Here is a 21,221-nt window from a genome sequence, read left to right as displayed (position 1 = left end):
TTCTGATTGTAAAACATCCCGTTATACCAAAAATAATTGTGCGATAGGCAAAACTCAAGCGCGTGTTGCAAGAACCTCTTCTGGGGGTCAGGGATATCAGATCTCTTACTAAAAGCCCAATTAAGGGCTAGTAGAGCATCCTCATGTTGGATTATTGTATAGAGGGATGCTACATCCGCAGTTACAAGGAATATGTCTGAGTTGGACGGCAAGGAAATTTCTTTCAAGGACAACAAAAAGTCTTTCGTGTCCTTAAGATATGACCTCAATTGTATGACACTGGTAACAATATATACTCTCCCGAAAGTCCATAAAGATCAATCTAATCCTCCAGCCCGGCCAATTGTCAATGGCATCAATTCTGTGTCTTCGAGGCTGGGTGAATATTTGGACTTTTTTCTCCAGACCAGTGTCATACAATTGAGGTCATATCTTAAGGACACGAAAGACTTTTTGTTGTCCTTGAAAGAAATTTCCTTGCCGTCCAACTCAGACATATTCCTTGTAACTGCGGATGTAGCATCCCTCTATACAATAATCCAACATGAGGATGCTCTACTAGCCCTTAATTGGGCTTTTAGTAAGAGATCTGATATCCCTGACCCCCAGAAGAGGTTCTTGCAACACGCGCTTGAGTTTTGCCTATCGCACAATTATTTTTGGTATAACGGGATGTTTTACAATCAGAAGAGAGGAGTAGCGATGGGCGCGAAATTCGCGCCGAGTCTTGCGAACCTCTTCATGGGGGAGTGGGAGGATCACTTTATATATGGTGTTCAGAGGACGGAACTAATTATGTACCGCAGATACATAGATGACCTATTTTTTATATGGTCAGGACCGGAAAGCTCTTTGGAAAGGTTTTCATCCGATTTGAACTCCAATCATAACAACATCCGCTTGGAGTTCAATTGGAGTCGGTTATCCATTCACTATCTGGATGTAGAAGTCATGTTAAGTAACAACACCTTACACACGAAGGTTTACTTCAAACCTACAGATAGAAATGGCTATCTGCCTATTCAAAGTGGCCATCATAGTAGTTGGCTGAAAAACATTCCTAAAGGCCAATTACTGAGAGTCAGGAGGAACTGTTCGTTGGACAGCGACTTCTGGGCCCAAGCTGCAGTCATCAAGCAGAGGTTTATAGACAAGGGATATAATCCTCTACATCTAGACAGGGATATTATTGATGTGTCCAGACTGTCCCAGGACGCGTGCCTTGTGCCTAGTAATAGGAGCTCCAATGTTAACCATGAGTGGAGCTTCATTACACAGTATAACACACAGCACAAACAAATAGAAGATGTAGTCAAAACACATTGGAATGTGCTGTGCATGGACCGTATCTTGGGTAAGGTCTTACCAGCATCCCCCTCTTTCATATACAGGAGGGGTCCAACCTTTGGGGACCAGGTAGTCCAAAAAGTGCTGGATCCCCCAGTTAAACTAAAAATGTTTTGGGAGGAAAGAAGTGGTTTTTACGCGTGCCGTCATTGCAGGGCTTGTAGACAAGTACGGACACATTTACGCAATTTTACCTCCTTCCACTCTTCTGCCAACAACCAAAGCTTTGAAATCAAAGATCTCATCACGTGCCATACCACACATGTGGTTTATGGTATGGAGTGTCCATGTGGCTATATTTACATAGGCCGCACTAAGAGGAAATTGTGCGTTCGTATAGCCGAACACCTCGCTAATATCAGAAAGGGGTACAAACACCATAGTGTCCCATTGCATTATAAACGCCACCATAATAAAGACCCATCAAATCTTAAATTTTGGGGTATCGAGAGAGTAGATCCAGTATGGAGGGGCTCCAACCGAGTGCGTGAGCTCTCAAAAAGAGAGACTCACTGGATCTACCTCACGAATGCCTTGCACCCTAATGGGTTAAACGTGGAGCTAGATATTAACTGCTTCATCAGCAATTATTAAAGCAGTCTGCTAATATGGATATCTATCTCCCGTGTGATTTGGAAAAAATTTTTTTTCCATCATCTGTTTCGTTTTAGTCATGTATAAACTGCTGGAGTAAGGGTCCTTCCTTCAATTGTTTGTGATAGATTTCAGAAATTATGGTGGTCTCTGGGTCCTATTTGGTACTCTTTTTACGTTCTTTTGCATTTATCTGTGATTTTTTTGCCTTCATTTCTTGACGATACAATTGGCATATATTTTTGATATGTGTGTCCTCTTCATAAGAGGATTGTATGTTCTTACTCTTTTCCAGAGTTATAATATAATTTATTGATGTTTTAAAACTGGTTTTATACTATGTAAAGTAGCATGTATAATAATACATCAGCATGGATTTTTGTGTCCATATAGTTCTTTACTAAAAGGAACGCACACCTGCAGGAAAACCTTGATAAGGTGTCCTGCGTGAGTGAATAATGATCTTTGGACAGATTTGATGTATGTGAATGAATCCCCAATGATCGTGGTGTTTGCGTCCCGGCGGTTGTTGTTCATACATCCCTGGGACGCTTTGCACCAGTGAGGAGAAGACACATTAATTATTCATCAGCCAAATCCAATAGAAACGGATTTGGCTTGTTTACTTTCCGGGTCGGAGGTGAACTGGGCTGGTCCGATCCTCGGCGTAAGCCTAGGATTGGTCCATGGGTTCGAAATGGGCGGTCAATGACGCGGTCCGCTGATTGGACAATGTCCCGGTCTCCTTCCGACCTGTGAGTGTATATCAGAGGAGCGTGATGGTGCGTGCTCGCGCCCTCCGTAGAAGTCCGTGTGACGAAACATGTAAGGGCGCGAGCACACATCCATCAGCTGTCACGTGGAAGTCTGTGTTCCGGAGCTCTGGTTCCCTGGTCATCAGAGGTAGCGGTGAGTCACCGGCACACAACAGACTTTGAATTTATTCTACATGCTACTACCAAGTCGCATTTTTTGTGAGTGTATTTTATTGGGGATTGGGAACTTTTAATAAAGTTTATTTTACGGAATTACACGATTGGTCCTCCCCTGTTTTTTCCTCACATGTTCCGAGGATTTTGGCTGTATTTGTCACGTTGAGGTTCTGATTCAATGATCAGCGATTGGTGAAGCCGGAGACTAGTTGCCTGTGATCCACATACCATGTCATGGAATTAAATCCTTTTTAAGGCGGTTGTTTTCCCAGGTTCTGGTGAGTTCTAATTACCTAGGGGGACACGTTTGGAGGTGTGGTGACGGTGGTTGTATACGGTAGCTATTACCACTGGTAGTCTAGAGATCTCCACTCCAGGATTCATTACATCTTATGAACTTTCAACTTTATACAACATTTGGACTCACTCTGAATGGACATTGGTTTGCATTTTTGAGAGATAATATAAGACACATTATTTCTGCTCAACTTTTATATAGGGTATTTTAATTTAATTCAGCGCTGCTAGTGTGTGTGAGCTCATATAGATTCTCATTATACACCATTGTAGTATATGCATAGTCTCTCACTTTTTTGATATAGGTAGATAGACTACTAGACAGGGGTGCCTGCTCTCCCCATTCCTATTTGTTTTAACAATGGAGTCCATCGCGATTGCCCTTAGATCATCGCAGGCAGTGGAGGCTGCTATCCAGGTGGGTACTATACGGGAATGCCTAGCTTTATATGCAGATGACCTATTCTTATTCCTTAAGGACCCAGGTCTGTCTCTCAAAGCAGTGCTGACCATTCTAAATGAGTTTGCCATATATTCTGGAAACAAGGTAAATTGGGGGAAATCATCCATCTTACCATTAGACGACAATGCAAAGACTGTGGCCGACCCCAGCCTCATGTTACAGTGGGTCTCATCTATTACTTATCTAGGTTTCCAGGTTACCACAAAGGTTCAGGACTATTTTACGTTGAACCTTCTCCCACTGGTAGCACAACTCCTACTCCAAAGTACAGGCATTGAAAAAAACTACCCTTGTCACTGATTGGGAGAATTAGTCTTCTTAAAATGAAGGTACTGCCAGTCATTCTATATTTCCTGTGGCACTCTCCAATTTGAGTACCCAAATCCTATTTCAGGAATTTAGATAGCATTATTGGATCCTTTCTCTGGTCTCCAGGATTCTGCCATATAGGGTTTAGGGTTTTACAAGAACCCTGGGGCCAGGGTGGGTTGGCATTGCTGGATTGGCAAAAATCTTACCTGGCAGGGCAGATGGTGTTTGCCAGACGCTGGCTGAAGGCAGGTAATGGGGACTCGGCCACAGTACTTGAAGTAGCACAGCTTAGGTCATATGAGAGTCTGAGGTTGGCACTGTACAGAGGCCTTAGGTCCGACCTCCCCTTGACCCTGACAATGAAAGCTACCATTAAAGCACGGGCAGTAGTGACCAAATTGGCATGCCCAAGTTATAATGGCATATTGCCAACTATCCCCCTGTGGATGATTCCTTGTCTCTCACACTTTTACTCCCTGCCTGATCTCATGATATGGGCGACCAGAGGCATTAGGACTTTGGGGGACATCACAAAGGAAGGAGACCCCCTGACATTTGATCAACTAAAAGCAAGACATGATTTACCTAATTCATACCTTTTTAGATTTTTTCCATTTGCGTCATGCATTTCAAAGCCAATTTAGTGATGTGAGGATAGAGAATCTGCCCTCAGACCTTGAGGACCTGTTGTCAGCAGAAGATTTAGTCAAAACTTTTTCGGTAGTATACAAAGAGTTATTCAAAAAGGTTACGTCTCCTGTAACTAAATGCAGGGAATGGTGGGCAATAGAGGTACATTCAGGGAGAGGACTGGTACGACATGTGGGAAAAACCCTTTAAACATCTAATAGCATCCAGGAATAGGTTGATTCAATTCAAATTTATTCACAGGATTTACTACACCCCGGCCAGACTGGCAAATATCTATCCCACCTCCTCAGCTGAGTGCCTGCGCTGTTCTTTTTCTCCCGCCAATGCTGACCATATTTTTTTGAAGGTGTCTGCAGATCCAGACTTTTTGGACTGAGGTTACCTCCTGTATTTCAGAGATTCTAGCAGTCCTTATTCCCATGTCAGCTATGGTTTGTCTCCTAGGCCTGAGGGATGAAGTTGTACCATCCCTTGCTCATAGAACACTCCTGAATAGCCTACTATTCTATTGATGGAAAGCTATACTTTTACACTGGAAAAAACTATTTGCCCCTCCTATTTCCTATTGGAAGAAACTGGTAAACTCCATGATACCATTCTATAGAGCAAAGTATATATCCTGAGGTTGTAATAAAAAATTTGATAAAATTTGGCAGTCATGGATGAACTCAACTTCTACAGTGGGGTAGAACTACCTATTTCAGAAACAAACAAATATGCGGTTTTATAAGGGAGCTAGATAGATTTAATTAGCCCTTTGGACCTCGATGAGAGGTGAACACACACTTAATACCAAAGGCTGGATGGCTATTGGGTAAATCGTGCCTTCACATTCAACCAAAGATTTCTGGTGCACTCTATATCCTGAAGTTTTTTTTATTTTTCTACTTTCTCAATTGCAAGACTAAGCTGGTTCTGTTCGGGGGAAGGGGATGGGGAGGGAGGAAGGGGGAGGAATTTCTCTGCTATAGTGAGATGTTTTATGTCTAGCTTAGACAATATGTTCCAACTTTAGGGGCTTCGCCCTTTAGGTGGTGTTTCTTCTTACATACACTGCCTTAACGTTTTGTTTTGTATTATCTTTTATATGTATCATGTGAAATCATAATACAAAGAATTAAATAAAAAAAATATTCCGCCAAAAGTCATCCGAGCGCAACTCTCACATGAGGTGGCAAGGCTATATGTCCTTTATGAAGATGGCTGCCTCCACACAAGGGCAAAGTGCAAAACTAAGCATACAAAACAAGTAAAGGTGAATAGTCCTTTGCCCCGTGCCTGCCTTTTTTGGACACTTTAAAGTGGAATTCCAGGCTATTGCTAACTAAGCTTAAATCGGCTCCCACACCCCTTCAAACTCTTACACTATCTTTTAGAAAGAATATGCTTATACTTACTTATTCTCAGATTGCTTTGGCCCAGTCACATGGTCTCCCCAGTGGCTGGCTTTAGGGGAGAAGAGAGATTACCAACAATGGCTGCAATGCCTGAGCAGTGATGTTACCCATAGATTTACTTTGGGGAATCTGTTGTTGGCTGTCCCTCCTCTCCCCTGAAGCCGCTTCTGGGAGCTTCTCCAAGGTAGTTAGCATAGAAGTTAGAAAAGGGGTGGGTGTAGTTTTGAATAATTACTAATAGGTGGGGATTCCACTTTAACACATGCACAGGAGCCTGGCATCCCAGCACTCAGAGACCGGTACAGCACTCTAAGCTGAGCTGCACATGCACATAGCTGTTGGTGAAGCAGATTGTACTTTAAAATTGTATTAAGTGTGTCCTGGCTTTAACCTCATTCTGCTTCCTATCCTTTTATAAATACTCACTTTGTCTTGCAATAAAGCATTTTCACCAATAGCTGGTAGTCCTGTGGGGAAATCATGCAGAGTGCATAGCACCAAAAAAGCCACTAATTTTGCACAACAGCTTGGTTTTGTTTTTTTTTATGCATGGCACACTGTTTAAATTATAAGAGGAAATGTTACAAAACTGTTAAATAAATATGTTTAAAGAGGTTGTAAACTCGTTTCAATTTTTTATTTTTTTTTTACAACCTGAAAGACAAACACATAATGAGCTAGTATGCATCGGCCGTTCCTTCAGAGCGCATGCACCAGTGACGTCACTGGCTGCATGTAAGGTAAATATCTTCTAAACGGTGCATGTTTAGGAGATATTTACAGTACCTATAGGTAAGCCTTAATATAGGCTTACCTATAGGTAAAAGTTACAGAGGAGGGTTTACTTCCTCTTTAAGGGACCCACATTTTTAAAATAATTGCCTTTACACCTTTCGAATGTTATATTGCAATATTTACCAACTTCTAGTCCTTGTTCCACCACCCTGAGGTTCTAAAACATTTGTTTTTTTTCTGAACCGATCTGTCAGCAACCTAAATAACTCACATTTATACTCTCTTTTTGTTTTCCTAGACGATTCTCTATATGAATCTCCGGAGCCTATCTTCACCAGCAATAATTCGGGCCTAAGCCTCAGGGTCCCACACTCCAGCCTTGGTTTTCTTCTGTTTTGGACTATCATTGTCTTGTAGCTATTTTATGGTGATTGGAATAAAATCAGCATAAAGGTGGACAAGCAGAAGTAGATGAAGAAATTGTCTGACATCAGGATACATGGAACATTTAAGTGGCATGCATATGGAAAAGAAACCAGTTAATGGAACTCCCCTCACACGGACGTTGTGAACGATCTTTTTTTTTTCTGAGGGTGGAAAATTGCTGATTTACTTGTAGACTCCGAACATGGGTTTGCTGGAGTTTGGAGCTTTCCAGTAACTTTCTTTTTACATTTTCAGACCAAATGTATAGTCTTTTTATTTTGTATTCTTAGTATGTTTCTTGCTTTTGCACCAGTAGAGCAAAATAATTGTGGAGATTTTTTTCCAATATGCGTGTAACGAGATCCGGTTCACCCTGACTGTTTCCATCTGACACTTCCTTCCATTCTCCTGTCATAGTCCATCCCAATTTTCCTCCAAATGTTTCAGATTCATTTCATGTGAAATATTTTTGTGGATATGTGAGGTGCATCCATCTATTGAGGGACCAAGATTGGTATTTATGCCCCCTTTGTCACAAAGACTAGATGAAGCAGCCAAAAGACCAATTGTTTGTTTTCTGTAATAGTTTTCTAGTGCTTCTTTTCATTCAGACAGAAAATCACACCTAAGATCCTTATTATGTCAGTTTCCTTTGTAGCGATTCTGTTTTCTACCATCCTGTTGTTCATGGTAGCATCACCTGAACAGCCCGTGTTAAATAATTAACTGTCCATTGTGAATCACTTTATTAAGCTCTTAATCGATGGAATGTACCATGTGATGATTATTGATTCAGACTTCAGAGTATTGCCTCTTCACCATAGAGTATTTGTTCATAGGAACTTGCATTCATTTGCAAACATATTGATATCAGTATTGTAATTTAAAATGCATACTGCCTTTGGTTATCCTGTAACAAAGTCTGTTCACACAGGGAGAGAGCAGTACATCTCTTGAACTGCCCATTATAGTGGGAGGGTGGGGGTGGAGGGCTGCTGGGGTGTTCTGTGTGTAATTCATTGATCATCAGATATGAGATGGAATAGATGAACAATAGTGGTAAATGCCGAACATACAGCCATTGTGGTATATACTATATATTTTTAAGTTAAAAAATTTAGAAGATTAAAAAAACGAGTTTTAACATACTGAATTTATATATACATCTAAAATACTGAGTAATTCTTTTATTTAAAGAAAAAAAAATTTAGTGCCAGTATCAGAGATATTCCAAAAAAAAATTAAGAGAGCATTTAATGGTGCTGCAAAAAATAAATAAAAAATAAATGAAAAGTAAAGTAAATTAAACTATTTTTGACTGCCTCTGAGAGTAGTTTATAAAGGAAATCAGGTATAAAAAAAAAGACTCTGAACCGAGCAATTACAGAGGAGTAACTTAATGGCTGTAATATATATGTGTCTGTGGCACCTCCGCTTTTAAGTGGTGGTATTTTAACAAGAATTTCTAACTTGCACTTAAGCTCTACTATATGTGCTGGTTTGTCTTCTCTACCTTCATCGACTTTTTACTACAGCAAAAAATAAAAATAAAAAAATGTGGTGTTGTTTCACAAGCTCCTGTGCTCCAGTGGCAAATGAAAACTTAAACTTTGTCTGTTTTACTCTCTATATGTGATTCTCCCATTCCATCGCTGACTTATCTGTCTGCTTGCTATAGGTGCAAGTCTCAGGCATTCTTCATCCATGTGTGTAAATAGAGCCAGCAGGTATACTGTGATTTTCTATGTATTGCTGACAATGAATTTTATGGAAGTTGTATGATTTATAGACTAGGAAGCAAAAACTTGCAATAAAATACATTTTATCCACTCTCGTTTCTTTCTGCTCCTGCCTTGCCTCATATAATTTTAGAAAGGGCCTATAAAAATGAAATAGAATATTTAATATTTTTTTCCTTTCAGGGCTTTCACTTTTCCCACCGCTTGGGGAAACTTACCTTGACATTTATGATTTTGGAAGCACTGTATTAAGAAGGGTAATATTATTTAAACACATGTCTTAAAGAGATACTATTACTTTCATTTTGTAATGTTTATTAGACCATGTCTGCAGTTTTATGGTATGTCCTTTATTTATTTTCTTTATGTGTAATATTAGGTGACAAACAAGAACTCTCTTCTTTCCATTGCATCTCTGTTAATCTAAGTCTACCACCAGGTAAATTGCTTGATCTAAGTAATCCATCTTCAAGTGCAGAATAACCATGGAATATAAAAAAAAGTCCAGGCCAATACTATGGGGTTGATTTACTAAAGACAAATAGGCTGTGGCACTTTGCAAATGCAGCTGCTCCAGAGCTTAGTAAATGAGGTAAAGCTTCACTTTACAAAGAATACCCAATCACATGCAAGAGAAATTGAAACAGTTTTTTTGCTTGCACATGATTGGATGTTGGAAGTCAGCAGAGCTTACTAAGCTCTGGAGCAATTGCTCTTGCAGAGTGCAACTGCATGTTGCAATGCACGTAGTCCATTTGCCTTTAGTAAATCAACCCCTATGGGTTTCTAGAGCTCAGCATATGTATTATAGTATATCCTTCATTGGCTGCGTAGTTTGGAATTATGTACAATGTCACATAATGCACCAAAAGTGAGTTTTGGCTTTAAAGTTGTGCAGCCCATGGAAGCTCAAGCCACACCAGTCTTTCTGACAAGATTGCTATTTCAAGCCTCTTTGCTGCTTCTGCGATGCATTTGACCTTCAATTGACCTGCTTCAAGCAGGTTTTGCACTCTCAGAGACTTGTATAGAAATGTAAAACCATGTTTAAAGCCAACAAAAGCCAGTGAACCCAGGCCGTAATCTGTCAGCTATCCCTTATTGAACATATTGTATCTGCTCATATTTCATCAACAAGGGTTGTCATATTGCCAATTTATATTGTGTCCTATGTACACTGTCATTTGAGAATATATGGCACCTACCTCTCTTTGCAGAATTCTTTTGTCACAAGGTATATTCAACGATGTGGATTAATCCTGTCTCCAGCTCTGGTCCATCGTGTAATGTCAAGCCAATCCTGCTGCTCATCCACACTTTTAATTTTGTCTGCAGTCATGGTTTCCTTGTAGTGTCTTATTAGTGTCTGGGAGGGCAGGCAAGATGAGGATGTCTTTTTTAGTTATTGTGGAGTCTCGCTTTAAAGCTTTAAAATTTATTTTTTAAACCTGACACAAGATCTTTACCTGTGCTTTTGGTGAGCATAGGGAAGAGGGCGTTGGTGCCTTATGGGAAGAGCAAGGTTGTATTTGTAGTAGGCATAATGGAGAGAAGGGTGGAGGGGGGGTCTTGTTGCAAGCGTGACAATGAGGAGGAAGGGTCTGACGTAGTGGTAAGAGTTGGTAATGTAAAGCAAGGTGGATGAGAGATAGCTGGGTTTGTGATGGGGAAGGGGGTAACAGGCATTATGGGAAGGGTTCCAACCAACATAAAGGTGATACTACCTCCTGCTATACCCCACAACTGTGATACAGGTGCTCAGACTAAGAGAACTTAAGCCTAGTCCAAATCAATCCACAAAGAAAGCTGGCACCTGCATTTATTGTGGTGCCAGCTTTCTTTGTGGATTGATGATAGGAAGGGTGTCATTCATGGAGATGACAGTCACTGTGCAATGTAATGGCAGGTGCAAAGATGCAGTGATGAAAGTGCTAATTGTGGCAGGTGCAGTGGTATTGGAGCAGAAAGGATGTTTGATGACAGGCATAGTGGTAAAAACAGGAGAGGGTTGTTGTAGCAAGAGTGTGGACCCGATTAAATGGGGGGTGACAGGCATGGTGGTCATGATGGGGGTGGTGGAAGCACAAAGGTGAGAGCAGGGAAGGGGTGGGAGGTTATGGCAGGTGAGGAGACAAGTAATGTGGTAAATTGGAAGTTGTGGTGGAGGGGTGTAGGTTGCATGTACAGTATGGTGGTATTGTGTTGCTGTTCGGGTTGTCCCATGTTCTGTACCCGGGGAAAGGGGGTGTTGTCACACATTCTGTGTGGTGGAAGCTGAGGCTAGTTAAATGTAGTGGGAGCTTGGGGGAGTGAGCATGTGTGCTGTGCAGTGAGAGCAAGTGTTGCTACATTGATGAGTGATGGGAGCAGGGGGAAGGTGGTTGTTATATGTGGTGTGTGGTAGTTGTTAGATGTGGTGTGTGGTACGATGAGGATTATTATCTATGTTGTATAGTAGGAAGGGGGGAGTGGGACAGAAACGTCAGGTTCTTTTAATATCGTTTTATGGAGTTTGTATGGCCAGTGAGAGCTCTGGACAGTAGAGTACACAGTTTGGTGTCCCAGGGAAAGCGGGAGAGGTTGTGGGGGTGATGAACTAGAGTAGATATCAGTATATTATATCTAAAAAATAATAAAGGTAGGCGCAAGCCCTTTGAATTGCACAAATACCAAAACATGTGAAACAGTGTCAGCAATCAAGCAATATCCACACAGTGTCCATATTATATGCAAATGTTCATTAAAATGTGCCATCTATTTTATAGGTAGATGTCCCCAATCACCATGACAATCTAAGTAATGCTAGGTGACAAATTCTTCTTATAAAACCCAGAAGGCAGGGTGACCATTCAGAAAGCGCAGCGTGACTCGCGTATGTGCAGTAGGAAGCAGGCTATGAAGCCCCAAGGCTTCAATTCCTGTTTCCCTTAGCGAAGATGCCAGCGCCTGCACACAGAGCAGATCTTTGGGTCGGCTTGGGGTGCAGACATCTTGGGCTCCCTGGACAGGTAAGTGTCCTTATAGTAAAAGTCAGCAGCTACAGTATTTGTAGCTGCTGACTTTAAATTATTTTTTTTCCCAGGCTGGAACTCCTCTTTAAAGTAGAAGTCCAGGCCTTTTTTTTGTTTTGTTTTGGAGAGAGTAGGGAAGGGTTGGAACATCCTCAAATTTTTATTGCTGTCTGTGACCCCACTGAAGAGATTTGAACTATACTAGCAGGAGCAGTTAAGACATGAAGTGAAGGTAAATCTTTCCCGGTGGTGGCAGCAGGGAAAACAAACCCACTCATCCCTTTAGGGATTTAGGAGTAATTATTTCAGAAGACTTAAAGGTGGGAAGACAATGTAATAGAGCAGCACGAAATGCCAGCAGAATGCTTAGATGTATAGGGAGAGGTATAAGCAGTAGAAAGAGAGAAGTGCTTATGCCGCTTTACAGAACACTGGTGAGACCTCACTTGGAGTATTGTGCGCAGTACTGGAGGCCATATCTCCAGAAGGATATAGATACTCTAGAGAGAGTTCAGAGAAGAGCTACTAAACTAGTACATGGATTGCAGGAAAAAAACTTACCAGGAAAGGTTAAAGGACCTTAACATGTATAGCTTGGAAGAAAGAAGAGACAGAGGGGATATGATAGAAACTTTTAAATACATAAAGGGAATCAACTCGGTAAAGGAGGAGAGCATATTTAATAGAAGAAAAACTACCACAAGAGGACACAGTTTTAAATTAGAGGGGCAAAGGTTTAAAAGTAATATGAGGAAGTATTACTTTACTGAGAGAGTAGTGGATGCATGGAATAACCTTCCTGCAGAAGTGGTAGCTGCAAATACAGTGAAGGAGTTTAAGCATGCATGGGATAGGCATAAGGCTATCCTTCATATAAGATAGGGCCAGGGACTATTCATAGGATTCAGATATATTGGGCAGACTAGATGGGCCAAATAGTTCTTATCTGCCGACACATTCTATGTTTCTATGTTTACTGTTGATAGGCTAGTGTTTCGCCAGTGGCGGCCGGTGCGTTGGGGGCACAGGGGCGCCGCCCCCCCCCCCCTATCCAGAGCAAGAGGTGCTCAAATAGGCTAGAGGTGAGCAAGAGGTGCTCAAATAGGCTTCAGTAAAGGGTGGACCCGGGCGCAGAGCAGTGCGCCCCAAGCCCACCCATTGTGTGACAATAGCGAATGAAAATTCGCTATTGTCACACAGATCCTCCTCCTGGCCAATCAGGAAACGGGTCGGAGACCCACTTCCTGATTGTCCGAAAGGCAAAACCATGCCATTGGCCGAGGAGGAGGCAGGAGGACTCGAGGAGATGCCGGGGAATTGAGAAGCCGCCGCTGCAGGTAAGTGCACTGGTCTCGGGGGGGGGGCACGGCACAATGGTCACTCTGCATTGAAAGGGGGCACACTGGTCTCTCTGCATTGAAAGGGGGCACACTAATCTCTCTGTATTGAATGGGGGAACACGGATCTCTCTGCATTGAATGGGGGCACACTGATCTCTCTGCATTGAAAGGGGGCACACTGATCTCTCTGCATTGAATGGGGGCACACATCTCTCTGCAATGAAAGGGGGCACACTGATCTCTCTGCATTGAATGGGGGCACACTGATCTGAACAGTTTCGCAGTTTTAATTAAAAGCAATTTTGTGTGCTTTGGCTGCTGTATAACTATCATAACAAAAATTTGGGGAATTTCCCTAAATTGGGACTTTTTAGGCACAAAGACTAAGATATGTAGAAAAATTGGTATACAGTATTTTATTAAGCAATAATATGCAAGAGATTCCAGAACCCCAAAACCCAACATGTTTCGAAGATTGGATTCTTCTTCTTCAGGGGTGGTTCTGAACAATGCTAGGGTTGACCATGTATCATAAGGTCTTCGAAGCTAGCTAAGTTGGGAAAATCTTTTTCAAATTTGTTGTTACTTTATTTAATGTTGCAAGATAGGGCAGCACAGAGGCTAAGGGCTTTCATCTGGCAGCACTGGGGTCGTCGGTTGGAATACCCTGGCACTACCTGCCTGGACTTTGCATGTGTGGGTTTATTCCCACACTCCAAAGACATGCTGATATGTTATTTGGATCCTGTCTTAATTGGCCCTACTATGTATAAATGTTAGGGACCTTCTATTGTAAGCTCCTTGAGGATAGGGACTGATGTGAATGTACAATGTATATGCAAAGCGCCATGTAAATTGTTTCTTATATCTTTTCATGTGACAACACTAAAGAAATTAAATAAAAGGAGGTTGCAACGGCGCTACCTTTAAAGTGATAAGTGCTATATAAGTGCCAACTTTAAATAAAGTGCTAGCAAATTAAAATTGTGCCATGACACGTTGGGTCCAAAGTAAAGTGCAATAGTGACTTGTGAAGTGACAAGGAAAACTAATTGTTTATCCTGGACCCAAGAGGTGCAATTTGATAAAGTGCAAGTGTTGTGCTGTATATATACTCAAATAAATATAAAACAGTGAATTCCAAGGGTGCAATTTATTAGTGAAAACTGTTTTTAGCTTCAGTAAATTATATTGAATACACAAATAGACAAGTAGATATAAATAATATCTGTGCAATAATATCCGTGCTGTGTGTGGCGTATTTTGCCACTTCGTGAAGAGTGAACGAAAATAAATTGAGATAATTTAAAATATAAAATGGGGTTGCAATTCCTTTGTGTGTCCACTAGATGTCACCCCTGATATACGACCTGTAATGCTGTAATGCTGTAGGTGGTCGGTTATTTCCGAGGATGTCTGCTGACGAAACGCGTAGGGCAGAGTTGCAACGTCATTACGTCACTTCCAGTTTCGGAGCCTGGGCCGTGGAACGCGGAAGCTTCCCGGCTGTCGCCGCTGATCTTAGACAGCCTAAACGTTTTTTGCTCTCTTTGTTCCACGCTACAGATTGTATACCACATCATGGGTCCCTTTTCTTCTATTTGAGGGATTCAAAGCTACGTCCATTCGTTGGAGAACCCCGGAAATAACCAACCACCTACAGCATTACAGGTCGTATATCAGGGGTGACATCTAGTGGACACACAAAGGAATTGCAACCCCATTTTATATTTTAAATTATCTCAATTTATTTTCGTTCACTCTTCACGAAGTGGCAAAATACGCCACACACAGCACGGATATTATTGCACAGATATTATTTATATCTACTTGTCTATTTGTGTATTCAATATTATTTACTGAAGCTAAAAACAGTTTTTACTAATAAATTGCACCCTTGGAATTCACTGTTTTATATTTATTTGAGTATATATACAGCACAACACTTGCACTTTATCAAATTGCACCTCTTGGGTCCAGGATAAACAATTAGCTTTCCTTGTCACTTCACAAGTCACTATTGCACTTTACTTTGGACCCAACGTGTCATGGCACAATTTTAATTTGCTAGCACTTTATTTAAAGTTGGCACTTATATAGCACTTATCACTTTAAAGGTAGCGTCGTTGCAACCTCCTTTTATTTATTTTACTCTTTAACCCCTTGTGGGTTCGGTTGTTGGCAGCTTACACCTTTCCAGTTGTTCAGGATCTCTCACTCCATAGCGCTGGTCACCCTTATCTTCTTACTAAAGAAATTACACTTCAGCTACAATGTAAAGTAGTGAGTGTACAGCTTGTATAACAGTGTAAATTTTCAGTCGTCCCCCCCCCACACAATAACTCAACACACAGCCATTAATGTCTAAACTGCTGGCAACAAAAGTGAGTACACCCCAAGTTAAAATGTCCAAATTGGGCCCAAAATGTCAATATTTTGTGTGGCCCCTATTATTTTCCAGCACTGCCTTAACCCTCTTGGGCATGGAGTTCACCAGAGCTTCACAGGTTGCCACTGGAGTCCTCTTCCACTCCTTCATGACGACATCACAGAGCGTGTGAATATTAGAGACCTTGCACTCCTCCACCTTCCGTTTGAGGATGCCCCACAGATGCTCAAAAGGGTTTAGGCCTGGCGACATGCTTGGCCAGTCCATCACCTTTACCCTCAGCTTCTTTATCAAGGCAGTGGTCATCTTGGAGGTGTGTTTGGGGTCGTATCATGTTGGAATACTGCCCCACGGCCCAGTCTCGGAAAGGGAAGGGATCATGTTCTGCTTCAGTATGTCACAGTACATGTTAGCATTCATGGTTCCCTCAATGAATATGTAGCTCCCCAGTGGCGGCAGCACTCATGCAGCCCCCAGACCATGACACTCCCATCACCATGCTTGACTGTAGGCAAGACACACTTGTCTCTGTACTCCTCACCTGGTTGCCGCCACACACGCTTGACACCATCTGAACCAAATAAGTTTATCTTAGTCTAATCAGACCACAGAACATGGTTCAAGTAATCCATGTTCTTAGTCTGCTTGTGTTTAGCAAACTGTTTGCGGGCTTTCTTGTGCATCATCTTTAGAGGAGGCTTCCTTCTGGGACGACAGCCATGCAGACCAATCTGATGCAGTGTGTGGCGTTTGGTCTGAGCACTGACAGGCTGACGCCCCCACCACTTCAACCTCTGCAGCAATGCTGCCAGCACTCATACATCTATTTTCCAAAGACAACCTCTGGATATGACGCTGAGCATGTGCACTCAACTTCTTTGGTTGACCATGGCGAGGCCTGCTCTGAGTGGAACCTGTCCTGTTAAACCACTGTATGGTCTTGGCCACCAAGCTGCAGCTCAGTTTCAGGGTCTTGGAAATCTTCTTATAGCCTAGGCCATCTTTATGTAGAGCAACAATTCTTTTTTTCAGATCCTCAGAGAGTTCTTTGCCATGAGGTGCCATGTTGAACTTCCAGTGACCAGTATGAGAGAGTGAGAGCGATAACACCAAATTTAACACGCTTGCTCCCAATTCACACCTGAGACCTTATACCACTAACGAGTCACATGACACCGGGGAGGGAAAATGGCTAATTGGGCCCAATTTGGACATTTTGACCTAGGGGTGTACTCACTTTTGTTGCCAGCGGTTTAGACATTAACCACTTAAGCCCCGGAGGATTTGGCTGCTCAAAGACCAGGGCCTATTTTGTGATTCGGCACTGCGTGATTTTAAAGGACAATTGCGTGGTCGTGCGACGCTGTACCCAAATGAAATTGACGTCCTTTTTTTCCCATAAACAGAGCTTTGTTTTGGTGGTATTTGATCACCTGTGCGATTTTTACTTTTTGCGCTATAAACAAAAAAAGAGCGACAATTTTGAAAAAATAACAATATTTTTCACATTTTTTATATGAAATTCCCCCCCCCCAAAAAATGTAAAAATCTAATTTTTTTAACATTTTAGGCCAATTTGTTTTCTGCTACATATTTTTGGTGAAAAAAATCGCAATAAGCGTATTTTGATTGGTTTGCACAAAAGTTATTGCGTTTACTAACTAAGGGAAAGATTTATGTCATTTTTATTGTTATTTTTCTAACTAGTAATGGCGGTAATCTGCGATTTTTTTTTGCGGGACTGCAACTTTGCGGCGGACAGATCGGACCCTTGGCTGACATTTTTGACACTTTTGGGGGTACCAGTGACATTACTACAGTAATCAGTGCTATACATATGCACTGTTACTGTAAAAATGACATTGGCAGGGAAGGGGTTAACTTTATTAGACATCCAGGGGTTAAGTGTGTCCCTAGGGGCGTGCTTCTAACTGTAAAGGGGCGTGGCTTTTAATTTAACCACATTGACATATGATCCTACATAGCAGGATCATATGATCTCTGCAGTTTCACCAGGGGGAATGACAGGCGGCTTTGTTTACATTAGCCGCTTGCCTTTCTCCCTCTCCAGCGGGAGATCGTGAGTGACCGGCGGACATCGGAGCTGCCGGTCACTTGCACTGGGATGGCAGTGAACGATCGGGGGCGGGAGTGCGCCTCCGGCGGCGCGCGCTCGCCCCCTATTGGCTCGCGGGCAAGTGACGTACCGATACGTCACTTTGCCCAGGGGGGGCTGACCGCCGCAGTATATGTACTTGTGGCGGTCGGCAAGTGGTTAATGGCTGTGTGTTGAGTTATTTTGAGGGGACAGCAAATTTACACTGTTATACAAGCTGTACACTCACTACTTTACCTTGTAGCAAAGGGTCATTTCTTCAGTGTTGTCACATGAAAAGATAGAATAAAATATTTTCAAAAATGTGAGGGGTGCACTCACTTTTGTGAGATACTGTACCTGAAATAAATAAAAAGGTGCACAAGTAATCTTATCTTTGTATCTTCCTCACCTTAATTCTTTGAGACTTAACAGAAGATCAATATTATAATGAACTGAAACTTCTCAATATATAATATTGAAGCTAACAAGCTCATTGCATCTGAAGTAGTGCTGAATGCAGTGATATAGGAAGGCTTATACTTGGCAGGAGTATGTTTCTACCCCATCCAACTGGTCCTGATATGCAAATCTTGGCATTACATTTAGTCAACTGATTCAGTGATCTGAAGACGTGTATTTTGTTCTGATGGGTATTGCGTAAAGAAGTAATGCTGTTGCCTTTCAGGAGACCGCATTACAAAAGAGGGGGTATTGCCAGGAAAGTGCCCGAGCCGAGGTGTACCTTCTTTGGCAACAGTGTGTTGGTGTCAGAGGCCATGGATGGCACTTGAACTTCTGGCAGCGCTGCTGGCTAACAAAATGGCCTCGTTGGCTGCAGATGTCATGAAGGCCGTTAAGTACTGTACAAGTGATAAGGCACATTTTTATCTGCGAAAGAACAGAGCCATTTTAATTAGAGTTGATATAAAATAATATTTTGATGAAAAAAACCTTTGAATAAAATGTTAATAAAATATTTTGACAACATTTTGAACAATTTGCTTTCCAGAAATCATGGGCTACATTAAAGACATCAAAACACCTTAGTTTAACGGACATAACTGGATATTCAAAGTGAACACAGCTTTTCTTTATTCACTAGGCTTAGTGAATTCTAACAATGCTAAGTGAACTTTGCCTACTACTTTAGTCAATTTAATGTAATTAAAATAATATCAGGCTGTTAAAAGTGTCACATATGGTGGGCCCACCTAAATGGAAAAAATTCTAAAAAACAATGTTTTTTTTGGGATAGACAGTATACATTATAACTGTTGAGCCACATTAAGAGAGCTAGCAAGAGAACCGAGTAGTGTATATGTTTCTGCCATTGCTGAAAAAAAGGAAAAAGATTGTTTATCAGAGTCAAAGACCGTGTTCCTGTTTTGGTGACACTTTTGTTCCTGACATAATATTTAATTATGACCTAAACTGAAATAGCAGCTATTACTTTCAGGAAAGAGCAAGTATTGCATCAGCTATAAAATTGCCCATTTAAGTTAGATAGTTCACCTTTGTGGTCATCCTTGTTCTGTACAGTGATGGTATATCACTGTGAAGCTGTTTACTGTGAAACACAGTTCAGATGAATAAAAAAATATATTTGTAGGTAACATACTCTCTCAAATGGTAGCTCCTTATTCATTTACCCTATACACTTTCCAGTCTCAGTCCTTTCTAATAGTGCAAACACGTGGCTTCAATTGATTGTAAAGTGTAAAGATTGTAAAGTGTTTTTTAATAACACACATGTTAGGCTCCTTTTTCACATGGGCACCCATTGAACAGGCAGATGACAGCTCCGTCTCCGCTCTGTGTGCAGAGATGGAGCTGTCAGATCCCCGTTCTCCTCTATGGGAGATCGGATGAGAACAGACCGCCTGTCCATTCTCATCCCATCCTATCCAATCCAATCCTCCAGATGGATGGAAAAATAGGGTTTCCATCTGTCCGGATTTTACGGACAGGATCGGATAGCTGCGGGTGTCAGCGGACATGTCTCCACTGACATCCGCCGCTCCAGGAGCATCCGATCAGATCCCCCTGAAAAACTGACAGGCGAATCGGAAAGCCCATGTGAAAGGTGCCTTATTCTTACCTCCTCTGTGTAGTTGGTTTTGCACTGAGCAACCCAGTTCCTCCTCTTCTCGGGTCCCTCGTTCCTGCTCCTAGCCCCTCCCTCCTACCGAGTGCCCCCACACCAAGCACATTGCTATGAGGGCACCCGAGCCAAGCTGCAGCTTTGTGTATCCATTTAGACACAGAGCTGCCGTTCGCCCCCTCCCTCCCTCTCCTGATTGGCTAACTGACTATGAAAGCAGTGGCAGCCAATGGCGACGCTGTTGCATCCCAGTCAATCAGGAGAGAGAGTCCCGGATGACCGAGGGACTGGTGGACATCGCTGGTTAAGGGGTGCTGAGGGTGGCTGCCACACACAGAAGGTTTTTTATCTTAATGCATAGAATGTATTAAAGTGGAGTTCCACCCAAAAGTGAAACTTCCGCTTTAAATAGTACTAACCCCCTGACATGCCACATTTGGCATGTCATTTTTTGGGGGGGGGGGGAGCGGGTACCTAGTTTTGACATGTACCCGCTCCCACTTCCGCTTGGAGCGCCGCTGCGCCCTGAGCGGAAGTTCTCCTCTCTCCCTCCCTCCCTGCAATCTTCTGGGACATGTCAGAGGTCCCAGAAGATTGCCGGCCAATCATGACGCATAGCGCAACGCGCGCATGCGCAGTGCGTACCCGGCTGTGAAGCCGCAAACTGTCACAGCCGGGTGCCCACATCAGTGATGCCGGCGCCGCGGAGCAGAGAGGGAGAAGACGGCGCATTGCTGGACCGTGGGACAGGTGAGTGGGCGGTTAGGCTGGAACTCCGCTTTAAGATAAATAACCTTCTGCCTTTACAACTCCTTTCAGGAAAAGAGTTCTTCAGTTTTGGAGTAACAGAGTTGATGTGGATACCATGCATGAGACACCTTAAAGAGAGAATGCAATCTCCTATAATAATTCTTCTTCTGACATATTGTAAGTGTTATAAAAAAACTGGCTGGCTAAAGCTGACTATGGATGGGTAAAATTTCGAAAAAAAATTTTTGGGGGAAACCAATGTTCTAAGAAAGTTTGTCTATATATCTAATGATTAGTGGGTCAAATCAACCTTCTTTTTCAACCGTAGTGACAAGAAAATTCAAAGGAGCAGATTGGAAAAATTCTCTCGAATGCACAAATTCTAACAGTGTATGTGATTTTGGTTCTGTAAAGTCTATTCATTCCAAAATTAACCATCAAAGGAAATCTTTCGAACGACATTCAAATGTTCTAAGAATTTTTAAATTAATTTTTCTAAGACTTTTCCTAAGAATTTCATTTAAAATTCTATCCATCTGTAGCCAGCTTTATTTAGTAAAGCAGTTCAAAGAAAACGATTAAAAAATGAAGAGCTGGCCATGGGTAGAATTTCGAACAAATAACTTGGGATAAGAGTGG

At 42.0% G+C, this 21,221-nt stretch overlaps 1 protein-coding gene across 1 annotated transcript in view; it reads left to right on the top strand.

Moving 5' to 3' along the window:
- The window catches only part of EFNA2 (ephrin A2), a 513,974-nt gene extending 504,991 nt beyond the window's left edge, over positions 1-8,983 (top strand). Inside the window, exon 4 of the mRNA XM_082256218.1 lies at positions 7,027-8,983. Coding sequence (XP_082112344.1) covers positions 7,027-7,145 — 119 coding nt within the window. The 3' untranslated portion in view covers positions 7,146-8,983. The remainder of the gene's footprint in view (positions 1-7,026) is intronic.
- The last annotated feature ends 12,238 nt before the right edge of the window (positions 8,984-21,221 follow it).

Source organism: Pelophylax lessonae (genome assembly GCF_965119305.1).
Source record: "Pelophylax lessonae genome assembly, chromosome: 1".
Classification (NCBI taxonomy): Eukaryota; Metazoa; Chordata; class Amphibia; order Anura; family Ranidae; genus Pelophylax; species Pelophylax lessonae.
Note: the sequence above shows the minus strand (reverse complement) of the source record. Positions and strands in the feature narration are given on the sequence as shown.